Below are 17,947 nucleotides of genomic sequence, written 5' to 3'. Positions count from 1 at the left end.
TCACTAAATAACTAAAAACCATTAAAAAAAACTAATTGGTCACTGTTTTTGGATATGGTCATACACACCTAAAAGTTACATATTAGTACTTTAAACATACACATTACCTTAAGTTGTACATATGCCTTTTTTTTTTAAATGTGCAGTGCTTTTTAAATGCAAAATATGATTTTATAGCTCATATGTTTCTAAACTGAACTTTTATTTTAATCTCAATAATTTTTACGTAAGCGCGTGCGCGGTCATTTGTACATTTTATGGGCCTGGCTTCCGGTGTGATTGCTTCCAGTTATTTTTTATGTAAAAAATCAGATCGTGTTGCAGCTTTCATATTGCAAATTGGCGTGTCTTACCAAAATTATTTTAATGTATAGTCTTAACGACGAACACATTAGTCTGTAGTACAAACCGTTTTTACCATGCGTTGTTATTCTTCTCGTTATATGAACCGGAAGTATCGCACATTCACAGAAAAACGGCTTCTGCGTTGAAAAATAAGGTGAGACCACAGTCTATGGGTGAGACTTTTTTTTTCTTCCTAAAACTGCTTCTAAAACTACAATTATGGGATTTGGTATGTAGTATATAAAAAATATACTAATTTAGGTATTATGATTCAGACAATGGTGTTTATAGAGGTTGGTTACAAAATTACAAATAACATAATTACCCACAATGATTTATATATATATATATATATATATATATATATATATATATATATATATATATATATATATATATATATATTTTTTTTTTTTTTTTCTCTCTCTGTAATAGGACTACACTAGAGAGTGCACTGGTAAAATATAGAAATGTTTCTATGAAGTTTAAGAAAGCCATAAGCCTATCGGTACGTAAGTGTGTAAATGAACAGAGAATATAAGTAATGTATGTAACTTTCCTTTATGGATTGCAGTATTGACAGTTCACTAAAAAAAGACATTAGAATACTCCTCAAGGAAATTTGATTTTAAGTTTTATTGAAAGATATTGCTTAACAAGGGAAAATTGCAGCACTTTTGGAAATCTGGATTCTTCAGAAAAAGGCAAAAATTGTGACATACCTTCTGATTACAACAGAAGCAAACAACTAAAGCTATCAAAACCGTTTTCATTTATTTGTAAATGTTTCTCTAGCTTGTAAAACGTCTGTATTATTGAATTCAGTGTATTTGTTATATATGCTAAAGTTACTTTCCGTCCCAAACCCTCTTTTGATCATCTTTGGCCCTGCAGATTTTTATTTCGCCTTAACCTCACTTCAATCTGCATCCCACAAACAAGAATTTAAAAAACGACACAAAGCATATCTATACAAGGATATACAGTAGTACACAAATTTCTAAATTAAATACCAAATTAATGTGCAAGACATTTAAGCAGTAACAACATGGATGAAATACACGTCTGGGTGTCTGTTGTTCGTTTTGTGTAGCCTATTAAGCACAATGTTTGAGATAATAAATTTAGAAAAACTTGACAATTATTATGTAATGAATGTAGAGCAGGATACGATGTGTAAAACAGCATAATAACGATTTTAAATTTGCATTTCAAATAAATTAATGATAATCCTATCTCTATCAGACACATTAAAACAGATAATAGTTTCATCATTTCATTTGGTATTTTTGTATTTAAAAAGTGGCGTAGTCGAGTATTACAGCTCAGCGGTTACCTGCCAAAAAGAAAAAGATTAACAAGTCAGCAGTCACTTGATAAACCCTTACCCTCAGCTAGATACCAATGTAAATCACATGACCCCAAGCTATTAAGTGTATCAAGTTCTTATTAAAACAAGTCCGGACTCCATGTCTAAGAATAGGCATCAAAAACATCTTCTATTCGGAGTAAAGGTAATTTTACCAAATATATGTACAGTATAAGCACATATTGTAAACTTTTACTTGGCAAGTTATAAACATGCATTATATCTACTATAATAAAATATACGACTTACTTATGACTTTCAGATGTGCGGTGCTTTTGACTCTCTCTGTGATAAAGCATACTGTGCCGCTCATGTCTTCGGATGTTTGTTTGAGAATGAGCCTATGAATGGTTCCATTTTTCTCCACCACAACTTTAGGACCAGGATGCAGTGTCTCCCCATTCAGGGTCCAGGTAGGTGCCTTGTCCACAGGCAAAGATACTTCACATTCAAAGCTTGCATCTGCAGGAGCGATCACATCCACATCCTGCAGCTCTCTCACTATTAGAACTGACTGAGCTGTTTCAACAGAAGAAGTGACAATCATACCTTTAATGCAGTGTTTTTTTTTTTTATTAAAATAAAAAGCAGTTCCTATACAATACTATTAATATTTCAAAATCAGTATTTCACAATCAAATTTAGCAAAATCAGCATGCAGGTAGCAATTTTTGTTGCCATAACGTGCACAATTCACATTTTATCTATGAAACCAACATAAATATGCCATTTTTTAGAGCATGGCAGATATGGTTTAAATCAGATTTTAGACTAATTATGAAATTCTGTGCTGTCAATGGATCCATAATGGGTGTAAAATGGCAGAATTTGCCTCACCTTCAACAGTTAGTTTTGCTGAAGATGTGTAGTTTCCAACTTGGACACTGTAGGTGCCCTCATCTTCTTGCAACACCTGCTGAATCACAAGTTTTCGATAGCACCCTTCACTGCAGATCTCAAAGCGCTCTGAGGGCAGGATGACATTCGGTCCCTTATACCAGCGAATGCTGCAACGTGGATTGGTCACAGTGCAGTCCAGTATGACGCGGGTCTTTTCCAGAGCAGTCTTGTCTTGAAGTGGTTTCACAATGTTTGCTGGTAGTGCTTTAGAAATGAAAAGTTGTAGTTGTAAGTGAGTTTTAAGTTAATTCTTTACAGTGCAATAATAAAAAAATAAAATAATATATATATATATATATATATATATATATATATATATATATATATATATATATATATATATATATATATATATATATATATATATATATATATATACATATATATATATGTGTGAAACAGTGCTTGGTTTTTTGCCATCCCTGCTTTCTCACTTGTCGGGAAAGTGTAAATATCCAACGTCTGGTTGGCCAATTTGAAATGTCATAGCATTTGTGACTTGTCATCAAAGGGGGTGACTAGCTTTGGATTTGTAGTGAATGCTTGACTTAAACAAAATACAGACCTTCCACCTCAAGGTTAGCTGTAGTCTCGAGATTTTTGGCAACAAACTTGATCTCTCCAGAATCGTCTTCTTTAACATTGCATATGAGGAGGAAGTGCTTTGTCCCTAAGTAGGAAAAATAAATGGTTCAGGAAATTTATAATCAGATACTGATTTAAATATTTTGTTGATAAAGTTTAGCAACAGGTGCTACAATAACCTTCCTGACGAATCTTAACGGTACTGGTTGGTTTTATCTTCTCGGCATTTTTATACCACTCTCCGGGCACATCGTCCAGGGACACTTCACACATGAACACTGCATTCTGACCTTCTTGAATATCCAGATCCTCTAAGCTTTGTAGTATCTCAAGCTCCCTCTCTGTTGAAATGTTAATAAACATAAAAATGCATTGCATAATTTCACAAAGTAAAGTACTCATTTAAAACAAATCAAAGGTAAATGCTTCCATGTTATTAATTTCACCTCTGTACCAGTAGATGGCAATGTTGTTCTTCGAGTGAATAACTTCAGCAGCGTGATTAAGATATAGCTAAAATTTAGTTTTAAATAATCAGGAAACTATATAATCTGCAGATTATTGTGGTGATAATCTAAGACTTTCTGCTTTTACCATAGATATCCACTGAACAGGAGGTAGTGGCATCCCCAGCATCACACACATATAAACCAGAGTCTCCCAGCTCACACTTCAGTATCTGTAGAAAGCACTTTCTTCCCATCGAGTAAATGCGATGATTCTTTCCTGGTTTAAGCTGAACTTCATTCTGAAAGAAGAAGACCCCCACCCCACCAATTCATTTTATACAAGTTTTTCCCCCCACATAATTATTAGTAGTATTTGGCTTATGGCTTTTTTATTTTATTTACAGTACAGCTGAGGATTTAATGTGACTTTACCTTTGTCCACTTGACTTCCACGTTGTGGCGTGAGAGCTCACATTCAAGGGTTATGCCAGATCCTTCTGGTTGCCTGATATCCTCAAGCTTTTTCAGAATTGTTACTGGAATTTCTGAGGAAGCAAAGGAAGTCTTGTCAGCCTTTTGACATGAAAACTTGCTAGATATACACATTTTATTAGGCAAACCCAATGACAAAACTATTTTGATCAAATTTGAAAGGCTGTGATCTTCAAAGCCTGTCAATATTTCGTATTATTTTTGACAGTTTACCTATGGTTGCCCCGTTTGACTTTTGCGATCATATGAATCAGCTGTCTACATATCAATCTGTCTGGTACAACAGGAGCTTATCGTTTAACCATACCTCAGCTTTGTGCCTAGAGGACTTTGAGATGAGTCCTTTGTTGTTGTGGCTTTTACACGTTATTGTCATCCTCAGTGACAGCTCTGTGACTCCAAAGGATAAGCCCTATTGAGTGACTTGGCATAGAAGAGATTACCTTACACCGGCACCTTATGCTTGTGAATGTTTAAAATGTTTCGGTAGCTGTAGTCTGATCATGTGATCTGTATCTTTTTATATGTGTAACCTGACACATGGTAAGAGCAGTAGCAAAGCTGTCTGTCCATGCCATTGTACTGTCATCAGCGTCTGAAATTTAACCAGTTTGAGACTTACATCATTGCTCTGGACTGTCTTACCTCCTACGACTTGTTGATCATGGCCAAATTCCACCCCTTATATGTTAATTGTTGCCAAAGCAATTAAGAAACAAGATACAGATTATTGCAAGCCAGTATACCTTGGCGCTATAAATTAATATGAGTATATGCATGACCTTCGTAGGTTATTTAAGGATTATGGATATGTGTTTCAGATAATTTTGGGTGCCTGTTTTTGTACAGTATAGGGTGTTGGAGAGAAGGTCTGGTTAAAAGGATACAGATGGTTTAAATCAGTGGCTAAATCTTACAGAACTGCTAAATCACTTTAGCATTTGTGTAATTTCTGCACCACTAGTTCACAAACAGGTTTTCTAAACTAACAATAAATAACACTTCAAAATAAGAGTTGTCCTGCCTTGAACTCATGTCATCGGTTGAGCCTGGAGTTGATGTCAGGCAGCTTAAATAAACAAAAGTAATGTTTTAAAGGTGCCACACAGCCAAATAGAAGTCAGCATATCAATTAGGCTACATACTTTTAGTTGTCCTTCCACTTTAAACTAGAAAGTATTTTAACACTGAATCCCAGATGAGTATTTTAAATCTAAATTTCCAGTTTATGTGTGTAATTTCTTGTTTTTTATAATGTTCTCTTATGTCTACTTAGAATGTTAGCAAGATTTTACATAAACAAAAATAATTTAGTTATAATTAGTTAAAATAAATCCACAATTAAATCAAGTGAACAAACTAACATTGTTAGTGCTTTTGTAAAGTTACACTGTGTCTATACTGGCTCAATGCAACGTGACTAAAGGCGATTGAACCCACTATAATCAGTGATTCTGTCTACACTGCATGCGGAATGTGCTCACATCAGAAATAGAATGAGGCTCCAGTTTGCTGACTGGGATTTGCCACATTGCGCTGTCTGGTGTGTCTAGTGTAAACCATAGACTGTATAAAAACATGGACGTACAGTAGTGTCCATGATGTCATCTGTAGGTTTCTGAAGAGCGTTTCTGTAGCTCAAAGTGGGCAGAGCCGGACGTCACAGCACGTTACTCCCAGATAATCGAGGCTTAATATAATTTAAACGGATGATTTATAAGAAAATTCACCCCCTCACAGTTGTTGTGAAGGGCAAAATTAACTATATAGACCAAAACCACTTTTTATACCAGGCTGTGAACATTTTTTTTTTCTTTATGCTGTAAAGTTTGGCATTTTAACATGTGGAGTCTATGGTACTGACTCCCGTTTGGAGCCAGCCTCTAGCGGCCAGTCGATGAATTGCAGTTTAGTTACTTCGTGTTGGTTTCACGAGAGAGACCAGAAGGTTGCCACTTGGTGTAAACAGAATAACAGATTATAAAGAATTCTATTGTCTTTAGTCACATAGAGTCACACTGCTTACACCCAGTGTAGATACAGTGTTAGGATCAAAAGGAGGGCAAGGGCAAAAGATTTTTCCCCAATGAAGTGTTGTTAATATTCTGCAGAGGCTGTCTTTCATTGCACTATGATGTCATACTGAGATAAAATTCGAAATGCGTCATTTTGGCAGCTTGGCTTGGTTTTGGACTAATATGGAAGATTTGAGTTCTGAAACTTACAGGATGTTTTTATAGTACAAATGAGCTCTTGTATTTCAAAAGAGCAAGGAAATATGTTTTCTCAATTCATGACCCCTTTAAGACTTGGTCTCAGATTGTGGGCCCTGTCATACAGCCGGCGCAATGCGACGCAAGGCGCAGTGCAAGTGTGTTTCCAAGTCTCAGTCCGGCGCATTTTCGCATTTTCCCATCGAGCGCCAAGTCATTTAATTAGCAAATGCATTTGCACCCATTTGTGCGTCCATGGGCGTGCTGGTCTAAAAAAGAAGTGTGTTCAGGTGCATTGCTGGTGCATTGCTATTTTAAGGACCTGAAAATAGAGTGTGCTATAGACCAACTCAAACCTGGTCTAAAGTCTGGCGCAATGTTATTCTTTGTTATTTAAAGAGCATGTTAGTATAAGCAGGTCTGCAATGCGCGTACACGCTGCTTATTAAACACAGGGACACATAGCAGCACACAAACATGCCAAATATAAAAAAATTAAAGGATTGCAATGCATAAGATTTTTTTGTAGGCTAATAAAATTTTATATATATATATATATATACACTGTATGTATATGTATACCTGGGCCATGCACTTTACACTTTGCTTTTAGATCGTTAAAATAGGGCCCAATGTGTCTTTAAGTGTATTTTGTCTTTTTACAGTCTTAATATCTAGTGCAGTGTTGCTATTCTAGTAAATTTTTCTTGTTTTCACAAATGATTTACACAAATTAAAACTAGGGCTGCCCTCGACTAAAGATTTTTCTGGTTGACTACTAGTCGTTAATTGGAAGCATTAGTCGACTAATCGCACATTTATTAATAACTTATTTAAATCATAATAATGAGACTTAAGGAGGTTGCATTAACATTTTAATAGCCTGATTCATTGATGAACTAGTGCTTTCTTTGTTTTCTTTGAAAGAGAAGTTGGTGACACTTCAGCCCCTGCCCCAGAACGCGAATACCCTACCTTGTAGTGGGCCCTGCATCAGCTAAGGATGGCCCTGCATACAGATTATGTAATTTGAGAGTACTTGTTTTCCATTTGAAATGGTTCATTTGAAAATAGACATTTCACAAATATATATATTTATGTCTTTAAGGCAAGCATACACAGAGTTCATAGAGACCAAAACAGCAGAAAGCACATCCTGTTTGCTTTCATTATTTTACAAAAGCACAATGTTTTGTTGTTATTGTGTGTGCACACAAATAAATGTAGAGTCTTTACAGATTCTAAAGGTGTATTAATCTTATTTGTTTGCCCAAAAATTACAGAGTATTTTAAGGGTAAGTGAGTGCATCTCCATCTGTCCTTCAGTGAGCAGTACTGTTCAGACACACTCCACAGACACTTGAACAGCACACATTTCTCTAGGTTAATATTAGATTGAGCAGCCATGTAAAGTTGCTGCTACTAACATATTTCAGATGATAAGTCATATTAGAGGTCGATATATGATATATGGTGACTGTTTGAATGTCCTGCCTGATGTACTGTATTAGTCTACCACATAGACTAGCCATTAATGATCTGTGTGACTGTGTGTTTTTATTTTTTTCTGAGACTAATAACATTTTGTTCAACCAAGTCTATTCTGGTATTATGGGGCAGCCATAAAATGTAAAAATATATAAAAAAAACATTAAAATAGTATGCACCTCTTTCTTTTTTAGACCACAAAAGGTAAAATATAGTAAACAATACATAAATAAATAGTTCTGACATCAATCATGATTAATAAAAATCCCACACAAACCACAAAATCTAGAAAAAAAACAAAAAGTATATTTGTATTTGTATTTTCTTCTCTGAGGTGAGTATCTCCAGACCCGAACTCCAGTTGTCAGAATGAAAGCTGATGCTGTGAAAATGCAAACTCATTTTGTTGTTGCTACAACTGGAACACAACAAATATATTTACTACTGCGAAGAAAGCACTAGTTGCATGGGATCATTTTGTGATCAAGTTTGTAGCTGGTTGCTTTTCACTGCCATTACAGTATGTAGATAAAAACATTTTAGATAATTTCTTATTTTGTGGTCTGAAAAAGTAAGAAGGGCATACAGCATTAGAACAACACCTGCTAAATAATGTAAATAATGACTTAACTTTCCTTTTAGGAATGAACCTCCCCTTTATGTTTCTGCTATAAACATAGTTTTCATTTGCACAATACCTTTAACTTCCAATCTTGCGCGTGATCTGATGTTCTCAACAGAGAATATGTAGCTGCCAGTGTCATCCAAGGTCAGGTTGGCGATGGTTAGGCTGTGTACTCGTCCTTTTGCTGTCATACGCAAGCGGTTGTTGTTTTTGAGAATGTGTCCATCCTTCTGCCACACACCATCCACATTGCCATGTGACAGCTCCACCTCAAAAGAAGCCGTCTCCCGTTCGTAAGTCTGGATCTCAGTTAGACCTTTCCGAATCTTGATTTTTCGTGCTGTGTGAGAAGCACAGGTTGTTAAATGCAAGAAAAGTATTTTTCAATGGTGATGCAATTAGATATCAGATACTTTTTTGTAAAATAAAGAGAGATTAAGATGAAAGCGAAAGGTAATAAAGAGAAAAAATAGAGCAACAGTTGTTGAATTAGTTGGCACGGTTTTGTCCGCATGGTGTTAGCAATACACTAAATCCTGCCTTCGATCAGGGCTATGCCAACATTTTTTTAAGTTTTCCAAAACAGACAGGCAGACAGGCATTCCCCGCGGAAAAGAGGGGTTTATTTTAGAGAGTTGGTGACACCACCCTAGATTTTGAAGGCCAGTGCATAAATTTAGCTGCAATGAAAACAGATCCAGATTCATAGTTGGTGCCAGGAACAGCCAAAGTGCAGACTTTCTCTCATCACTTGCTCATTTGAATAACACAGCTTCATAGTCTTGACCTATCCTGAAAAGAATGTATATCACTGGTAATTAATTGCTTATTTTCTAAAGAGGAAATCAATTTTATCTAGAAAAGGTATGTGAAGAGATATTAAACATGTTGTATGATAAGTTTGAAATAAGACTGGCTAATAAATGTATTGAAGGCAACGGAAATCAGTTATGAGTAGAGCCACATGAAACTTGCATCCTCCTCTCATAATATCTGTGTTTCACAGGCAACTAAGAGGAATTAAAAGGTTACTTAGCCAGGACCTTTTACCAGCTCTTGATCCAGTTCTCATTTGGCATGCTTAATTAAATTATCATAACTCTTCTGATCTAATGTCAATACAGAAAGCTGTTTCCCAGGACTCAGTAAGTAGTGTGCCAGTCACCTGTTAGCTGCTGTCAAACTGTGGAACAAGTGTCACTAAAGTAGCTGCCTCCTGCTCGCATTACTCTTGGTCACTTGATTCAGTTTGTTTAAGACAACAACATCGCAACGGGCAGTTATGAGGGACCATCACCATAAAGAAATGCTAACAACAGCACATAGTGAGAAAGAAAGCGGCAGTGCAGACTCACGTTCCACAGTGAGCTTGGCTTGTGTGCGGTCATGGAGCGTTTCACAGCTGTAGGTGCCGCGGTCTGAAAGGGTGAGTTTGTGGATTGTGAGAGAACGTTTTCGGCCATTCTGCTTCAGGGTGAATTTGGACCCTGGATGTATAACCACTCCTTGTCTCATCCACTGCACCTCCGCAGTCTCAAGGCTGACCTCCACCTCAAGTGTTGCCTCACCAAACTCCTCTGCAACCACCGGGTCCATGTTCTTCGTGAAAAGCACCTGAGCCTCTGAATAAAGAGAAGGCTAAAGGATGAGATCTTTTCTCGTTGCATTTTAACACTTTAGAAAAGTCTTTATATTTCAAAACCCAATAAGCAGAGCCCATGAGAATGACATTATTTCATGTGCTTGGAGTACAGCTCCTCATTCTACATTGCTATGTGCTGTAGTAACACTTGTCTCTGTCAGTTAAGAGTGGAATTCTAACTGGAGAAGCTGTTAAGCACAAGCCATCATAAGCACCTTTTCAACAATTCAGGCATGTCTGAAAGGGTCATTATTAAACTCAAACATGTTGACATGGCATTAAAGACCTGCCTAGGCTCTTAAAATATACCACTCTATGCATTCCAAATATTATTTAGAAAATTACCCATTATTTAATTGGTTACTTCATAGGTTGATGCTAAGAATACATGTTCATGAGTCGCATTCTGATTGATTTGTAAGCAGGCGAAAATCAAGTTATGCAGTCAAATAATAATGGATGGAATTCTACCTTGGACCTGTAGGATAGCTCTGGAAATCACACCTTCAGCATCGGCTGTCAACTTGCAGCTATCTGAGACTACGCAGTTGTTGATATGCAGCATATGGCATAATCCATTACTTGAGATGTTGAACTTCTCATTTGATGAAATCGGCTGGCCATTCTTAAACCAGGCCAACTTTGCATCCTCTGGAGATACCACACACTTAAATATTGCGTCTTCTCCTTCCATGACAGTTATGTTGTGTAGCTCTCCAATAAACTCCACAATGCGAGGAACTTGGGAAGAGAAGAGAAGGAAATGGCACAAAATTGATCTGTGATTTCAGATTAAGATTTATGCAGATTAATGCAAGTCCTTTGGTAGAATTAAATTTACCGTTGACCACTACAGTTGCCGATGTCCTTTCATCTTTAGATTCACAAGCATACTCTCCTGCATCATCTTCTGTCACATCATGTATAGTCAGGCTTCTCACTCGACCCTCAGCTCTGATTGTAAAATGTCTGTTTGGTGCGATCTCTTGGCTGCCCTTAAGCCACTGAACATCTCCTTTTGACTTGTACAGTTCACATTTTAAAACCACATCACTACCTTTGAGTCCCACTACGTTGTCTAGTGGTTTGGAGAATTTCACTTTCATTGCTGATTAGGAGACAATTTAGACAACTTTTTTCTAGAGATATTTTACAAGCAGTCACATTTAACATTTTGTAGAGTTGTAGAATGTCACAGCCCATTCCCTGGTCTTACCTTTTATGTGGACACTGAATTGCATTTTGTCAGATCCCACATGACATGTGTATTCTCCAGTATCACATCTCTTAAGAGGGTTAATAGTGAGGTAGTGACTGTTACCATCACTTGTTGTGTGGAAACGATCACCTCTGACTGGATCATGGCCTCTCTGCCATTTAACCGAGGCATTGACCCTGTTAACAGTGGCACGTAGTGTCACACTGTCTTCTTCATAGGCTGAAATATTTGTTCTTTCATCTTTTTTGATGAATTTGAATGGTGGTTCTATGAAAAAGAAAAAAAAAATGTGATTGTGTGCACAGTGTTTTAATTAACATATTTAAAATTGTGTTTTCTTGGCTATGCAACTGGTAAATCTACCTTGAACTGTTAGTCTAGTGGTCATTTTGTCATCAATGGCATCGCACAGATAGTCTCCAGAGTCAGATGTCTGAAGTTCTGATATCACAAGCTTCCTCGTTGTGTCTCTGCTTTTGATGTGTGTGCGTGAGTCCTCTTGCAGTAAACGTCCATTGAAGTACCACTGGACTATGGCATTTACTCGGGATACCTCACATTCCAGGATAAGCTCATCTCCTGTCATTAAAATGTGGTGTTCTGGCTTCTCTGAATTTCCAACAATAGACACTGGAGCCTCTGAGCAAAAAAAAAAAAAAGTGATTTTTTTTCATAACTCTTCTGATCTAATGCACAAATCGTTGGGAGGAACAGCAGTTTGTCAATGGGGCAGTACCCTTAAAAGTACGGTGTACCTTATCTATGCCTAATGGTACTGGGCGAATAAGATACTGCCCCAGTGACAAGCTAAAGGTACAGGTAAAGTTTTGTATATTTTCTTTGAACGAGCATGTGCATGCTTTTCATAGTTTACATTGCCTTTTAACAAGCAGTACCTTCTACAGTAACACTAAAGATAACATTATCATCTTGTGCATCACACATGTAGTCCCCTGAGTCCTTCAACTCAGCGCTCAGGACAATCAGGGATCTGAATGTTCCTTCCTCTTCAAAGATGAAATGCTCATTTCCCTCAATCTTTTCATTGTCTTTCAGCCAACTGACCACCCCATTTGGTCTTGAGATCTCACATTTTAACACAATGGCATCAGATACTACAAATCTGCGTTTTGTTTCTATGTCAGCTTTCCGCAGAATTTTTAGTGGTGGATCTGGAAGGAAGAGGGTAACATTTTATTTAGTTGCAGTGATGGATTCATCAAAGCATTTTAATCTGCTTATCTCTGAAATGTACCTTTGATTTTCACTAGGAAATCCATCACATCATCTCTAGCATCACAGACATATTGCCCTGCATCCTCAAAAGTTGCGGAGTGAATGGTTAACTGTCGACTTGTGCCATCCTCTGTGATAGTTATGTTGCTGTTCTCCTCAATCTCTTCTGCATCCTTCTTCCAACTAACTTCAGCATTTGGTCGAGACACTTCACACTCAAGAACCACAATGTCCCCAACAAGTTTATCTACTCCATAAGCCATTTTCCTTGGTCGAATAAATCTAACTGGTGGCTCTGCATGAAGAAATAAAGTCATTATGGACATTGAGAACTGAAGCTGTTTTTATTATTATTGATTATTAAATAGAGGGTCTTTGACAAACCTGCGATGTTTACAAAGAAGGTCACTGAGTCATCAGCAGTGTCACAGACATATTCTGCAGAGTCTTTGACAGTGGGTTTTGGGATAATAAGTCTCCTATAGACACCATCAACCTCCAGAATTAGGCTGTCACTCTCCTCCACTTCAAGTCCATCTCGATACCAACGTACAGTGGCGTTCGGTCTAGAGATTTCACAGCTCAGGACCATCCTCTCAGAAGTCTGTTGGCAAAGTTCCATTTGGGACTGGCTTGGAGAAACTATGCGCACTGGTGGTTCTATAGGGAAACATGACATCAAAATGGACCTTATTTACTTTCCTAATGCATGTTCCTGATCATTCTCACTTCATGCAAATTCATCAATGCATGGTATTCCAAGATTTAAAAAAAGTCTTTGTAATCTGTCATTTAAATGAATGTCTCGATCTGATCTGCAAGAACCTTCCTTCTGGCTGACATCAGAAATCTCTACATGCAATATATTTTAAACCTAAAGTTGATACCTTTAATGTTTAGATTGAAGAATATTGAATCATCAGCTGTGTCACAGACATATTCTCCTGAGTCCTCAACACCACTGCGCAGAATTTTTAATCGTCTGTACGGACCCTCTGACTTTAGCTTTATGTTTTCACTCTCCTGTAGTTTCTGTCCATCCTTGAACCATGTCACCTTTCCATTTGGCCGTGAAAGTTCACAGCTGAGGACAATTTCTTCAGGAACATAGCGATCAAGGTGGACATCTTCCTTGGGATATACAATCATCACTGGAGGTTCTGTGAAACAAAATAAATTTGTTACACAGCCTTGTACATTTGATCAGATTTTGAGTTGTTGGTATGAATATAGACATATTTACTCACCTCTTACATTAACTTTAAATGTTAATGCACTATCTCCAGCACGACAGGTGTACATCCCAGAATCTGTGAGTTGAGCTGACAGGACGATCAGTCTTCGTATAGTGTTTTCTGCCTCTATGAGGACGTTGTCACTAGGCTTTAGCTCTACTCCATCCTTGTACCATTGTGCAGAAGCATCTGACCTGGACACTTGACAGCAAAGGAGTAGATTGTCTTGTTCCACAATATTTCTGTGCAGATCATCTTCTGGTATGTAGGCAAATGTCACAGGAGGTGCTGCAATGTAAAGGAAATGGACCTTAGTTTTTATGTTGTGCTGCATTTAATTTGTCACACAGGTATGATGTGAAGCATGCAATTCAAGCACTGATGATGATTGCATGGGCAGCCCTGTATAACTTTCTTCAATCTAAAAGCCAAATGTAATTCACAGAAAAAGAGAATACAGTTAATGTAAGCTTTGTGAGAATTAAGTGCTGTTAAGCACTGATAATAAAGGTTACATGCTTGCCCAGCGTGAATGGTTTCTTTAAAAATAAAGAGAAACAAGATGCTGGTTAAATAGCATTTAAGAATAGTAGTAGTTGGTGGAAATGCTGCAAACAAACTTGTGAAGCTTCAGGTATATTCCTGCATTAGGAAAATGGTTAAGGAGCCCATAAAGCAGCAAGAATGGATCTGTTGAAAGGTAGAGAAGAATGCTTTCACCCAATGAAAACGGAACTCTACAAAATGATGTATTTGTTAGTTATATAACAAAATACTTTGGATATTGTATGTCACCTTTAACATCCACAAAAAATTCGCTGATATCATCAGCAGTATTACAACTGTAAAACCCAGTGTGGGATACATTTGCCGACTGGATAACCAGTGTCCTCGTGGTGTGCTGTGATTGGATGTTAACCCCAGATTGAGGTAGGAGCTGTAATCCATCCTTGTACCATTGGACCACGGCTGTAGGATCAGATATCTCACATTGGAGAATGATTGGCCAGCCTGCTTCAACGGACTTGTTCTTCTCAATCTCAGGAACAGCTGAGAACATCGCTGGTGGAGCTAAGAGGATTTTTGTTCAGTCAAATTCATAGAATTACCAAAAAGCCTTTCTAAGATATAAAAACTAATGAAATGAAATGAAATGATGAAAGAGATTAAAACTTACGTATGGCTAATGAATGAGACATTTTGCTGAGTGTATATCATGAGATCGTATCTCATGTTATTTGCTACTGTAGTTCTAATGTGTATTCTTCTGAGCATATAAGTTGATGAGCATGTCTAAATTAGGTGACATTATCTATACAATATAATAATATTGTATAGTAAGTGATTCGGAAGATGTTCAAAAACCTTTATAATCCTTTTTACAGTTTGTAAAATGGCGATGAGATCATTTTAGTGTTTAACAAGAGGGGCTTTGATTATTTGGTTATGAATGTTTATTTTGTTAAACTCTGATTAGGGCAAACAGCATTTAGTGGATGAAGCGTTATATGACTCATTGTTAGTGGTTTTGAGAAAGTATGTAGACTCAAAATCACCTGCAACATCCACCTTGAATGCTACGCGATCATCTACAGCCTCACAGCTGTACATGCCTGAGTTTTTGAGCTCAGCTGATTGGATGATCATTCTCCTCATAGTGCCCTCGGACTGGATGTCAAGTCCACTGTCTTGTAGGAGTTCGACTCCATCTTTGAGCCAGGAAACTTGGGCAGTAGGGTCTGAGATTTCACACTGAAGTATAATGGGACAGCCTGCTTCGATAAACTTGTTCCTTGCAATTTCTGGGAGTGCTGAGAACCTAACAGGGTGTGCTGGGAAAATTTGGAAAATTAAAAAAAAAAAAGTAGATTATTGACAATTTAATTTGTGCCAAAAAGCATGAATCGTTTACAAATCTTTCAAAAGACAATTAGGCAGTCTTAACCTACTAATGTGTTAGTCACAGGGCTTGCTATTAAGTTATCAAGAAGTGAGAGAAGCAGGGTTTCAGTGGATGGTAAAGACGTTACATGAGGTACGTTTTTCAACAGGAGTGATTAGAAATGAAAGAAATATCTAATTATGCCATGAAACAATAGTTAATTGTGTGGTAGTGTTGTGAAAATCACCTTGAATGTCCACCTTGAATGATACAGTATCACCTGAAGCATGACAGGTGTTGTTTCCAGTATCAGACATTTCTGCTGATTGAAAAGTTAGTTTCCTCATATTTCCATCTGTTTGGAAATTGAGCCCAGGGTTTGGGGCCAGCTCTCTACCATCTTTGCACCAGAGCACCTCTGTGGTAACGTCTGATAGATCACATTTCAGAACATTTGGTGAGTCTACATCAGTGGACTTGTTCTTCTCCACTTCTGAAATTGGAATGAACTTCAGTGATGGAGCTACAAAGGTGTGAATGGCATAAAGTAGGGCTGAGCATTATGACACTGTATATTGTGGCGATGGTACAGTATAAATGATCTATCTTTAGATACTTAACTCTAGTATAATGTAGTGTTGTCAAAAGTACTGATTTCGGTACCAGTCAGTACTGCAATTTAAACTCAACTGAATGACCATAGTGTTCACACGCTCAACAGATATGACTGTTTGACTGTGACTATCAGTGGATCCCTAATATATCTGCATATAGACAGATCCACGGTGATAGACAGCTTTTTTAATGTGCTTCTGTGTGAGCACTCTGTGAAGAGTGTGAAGCGATGATCATTATAGCCAATCAGTTATATCTGTTGAGCGTGTGAACACTATGGTCATTCAGCTGTGTTTAAGAATCTGCTCAGCAGCGCTCAAATGTTAGCAGGAAATGGATCTTTTTAAAACTGCAGTACCTTCTGGTACCTGGTAAGTGAGTACTTTTGACAATACTAGTATAGTGTATTTTACGGTATTTGTGTTCGCACTGACTGACATTGCGAAGCACACGCAGAGAAAGCCACCTGTCTCAGACAGTATGCGCCATGCGATCACAAATTTGGGGCATGCATGATGTTAAATATAGTTATTAAACGCAATAAGAGGTGAAAAAGAACTCATTGCATCGGTGCCGCATTGACTGACACAGCTGAAGCGCACGCACAGAAAACTGCCTATCATACAGCATGCGATTGCTAATTCTGCTCTCTTTTTTATCTTATTGCACTTACATTTATGTCAATCTGTCCATTTTTTTATATTCCTGTAATAGCAGTTGCTTATGTCTTAAGTGAATGTAGACATTTGAGAGGGAACTGTATGTATTTATGTCATTATTGGAACCATGCATTTTATCTTAAAGTGACAGCAGCCTAATTTAAATCTGAGAAAAAGAAAATAACTTACTGCTCTTTTTGTAGCTTTAGTAAGAACAAGTTTATATTTAATTATTATAGTGAAAACTATGCAGTTTTTTTTTTTTTTTACATTTGATTATTCAGTTTCTGTAGTATTACTACAAATGGTCAACTGATATGTGTTTTCTGAATCATGAGTTTACTTTAAAGCATTCAATTCACACAGACCGACCGTCATACAGAGGACACACTTATCATGCTGGATAAAATGGCACACTTCACAAGATTTCACAGCTGTATTTGACTGAGTTTGCAAGGTTTGTGAAATTAAATGTTCATTAGTCATTCAAATATTTGTTTAAATTATATAAATGCATATTTGCTTAATGCTGACGGCAAACAAGAAAGTATTATAATATGTGCCTTTCTACAATAGCTAATATAAAATAAATCGTTATAATACTTTTTGTATACATTAATTCCTTTTTTTAATCGTTCTGTCTGATTATTAGACAGACTTCTATCCATATTAGACAGAACTGTTAATGACGACGACAACCAAGAGAGTGAGAGTGTGAACACTGTGTGCGCTCAGGCGCTGCCACTCTCAGCGCCGTCAAAATAAAAGTCTCACCTCGAACACATAGGCCAAGCAGAAAAACATTTGGCCAATTCCAATATTTGAAAAATGCCAAATATCGGCCGATATATCGGCCTTGGTGATATATTGGTTGACCACAAATAACTACAAATTAAATAAAAAACGTATTTTAATTTGTCCCTTTGTTATATTTGTTCTATTGTTTGTATTTTGGTTATTATTTTTAATAAGTTAGAATAATAAAATAACAAA

At 37.0% G+C, this 17,947-nt stretch overlaps 1 protein-coding gene across 22 annotated transcripts in view; it reads right to left on the bottom strand.

The window, feature by feature from the left end:
- Window positions 1-962: 962 nt before the first annotated feature.
- The window catches only part of LOC113108333 (obscurin-like protein 1), a 30,273-nt gene continuing 13,288 nt past the window's right edge, over window positions 963-17,947 (bottom strand). For 15 of the 22 annotated variants that reach the window (XM_026271340.1, XM_026271341.1, XM_026271345.1 and 12 more), the window contains 21 exons: window positions 15,928-16,203; window positions 15,355-15,630; window positions 14,594-14,869; window positions 13,811-14,086; window positions 13,451-13,723; window positions 12,948-13,223; window positions 12,583-12,858; window positions 12,224-12,499; window positions 11,691-11,966; window positions 11,325-11,594; window positions 10,950-11,216; window positions 10,580-10,849; window positions 9,822-10,088; window positions 8,540-8,806; window positions 4,081-4,193; window positions 3,794-3,947; window positions 3,379-3,540; window positions 3,180-3,284; window positions 2,552-2,818; window positions 1,964-2,233; window positions 963-1,681 (listed from right to left, as the gene is read on the bottom strand). In XM_026271340.1, the coding sequence (XP_026127125.1) occupies window positions 1,671-1,681; window positions 1,964-2,233; window positions 2,552-2,818; window positions 3,180-3,284; window positions 3,379-3,540; window positions 3,794-3,947; window positions 4,081-4,193; window positions 8,540-8,806; window positions 9,822-10,088; window positions 10,580-10,849; window positions 10,950-11,216; window positions 11,325-11,594; window positions 11,691-11,966; window positions 12,224-12,499; window positions 12,583-12,858; window positions 12,948-13,223; window positions 13,451-13,723; window positions 13,811-14,086; window positions 14,594-14,869; window positions 15,355-15,630; window positions 15,928-16,203 (4,904 nt within the window). In that variant the 3' untranslated portion in view covers window positions 963-1,670. The remainder of the gene's footprint in view (window positions 1,682-1,963; window positions 2,234-2,551; window positions 2,819-3,179; window positions 3,285-3,378; window positions 3,541-3,793; window positions 3,948-4,080; window positions 4,194-8,539; window positions 8,807-9,821; window positions 10,089-10,579; window positions 10,850-10,949; window positions 11,217-11,324; window positions 11,595-11,690; window positions 11,967-12,223; window positions 12,500-12,582; window positions 12,859-12,947; window positions 13,224-13,450; window positions 13,724-13,810; window positions 14,087-14,593; window positions 14,870-15,354; window positions 15,631-15,927; window positions 16,204-17,947) is intronic. The other 7 variants (XM_026271347.1, XM_026271352.1, XM_026271362.1 and 4 more) reach the window with 3 other exon arrangements.

This window comes from Carassius auratus, chromosome 9 (assembly GCF_003368295.1).
Source record: "Carassius auratus strain Wakin chromosome 9, ASM336829v1, whole genome shotgun sequence".
NCBI lineage: Eukaryota > Metazoa > Chordata > Actinopteri > Cypriniformes > Cyprinidae > Carassius > Carassius auratus.
Note: the sequence above shows the minus strand (reverse complement) of the source record. Positions and strands in the feature narration are given on the sequence as shown.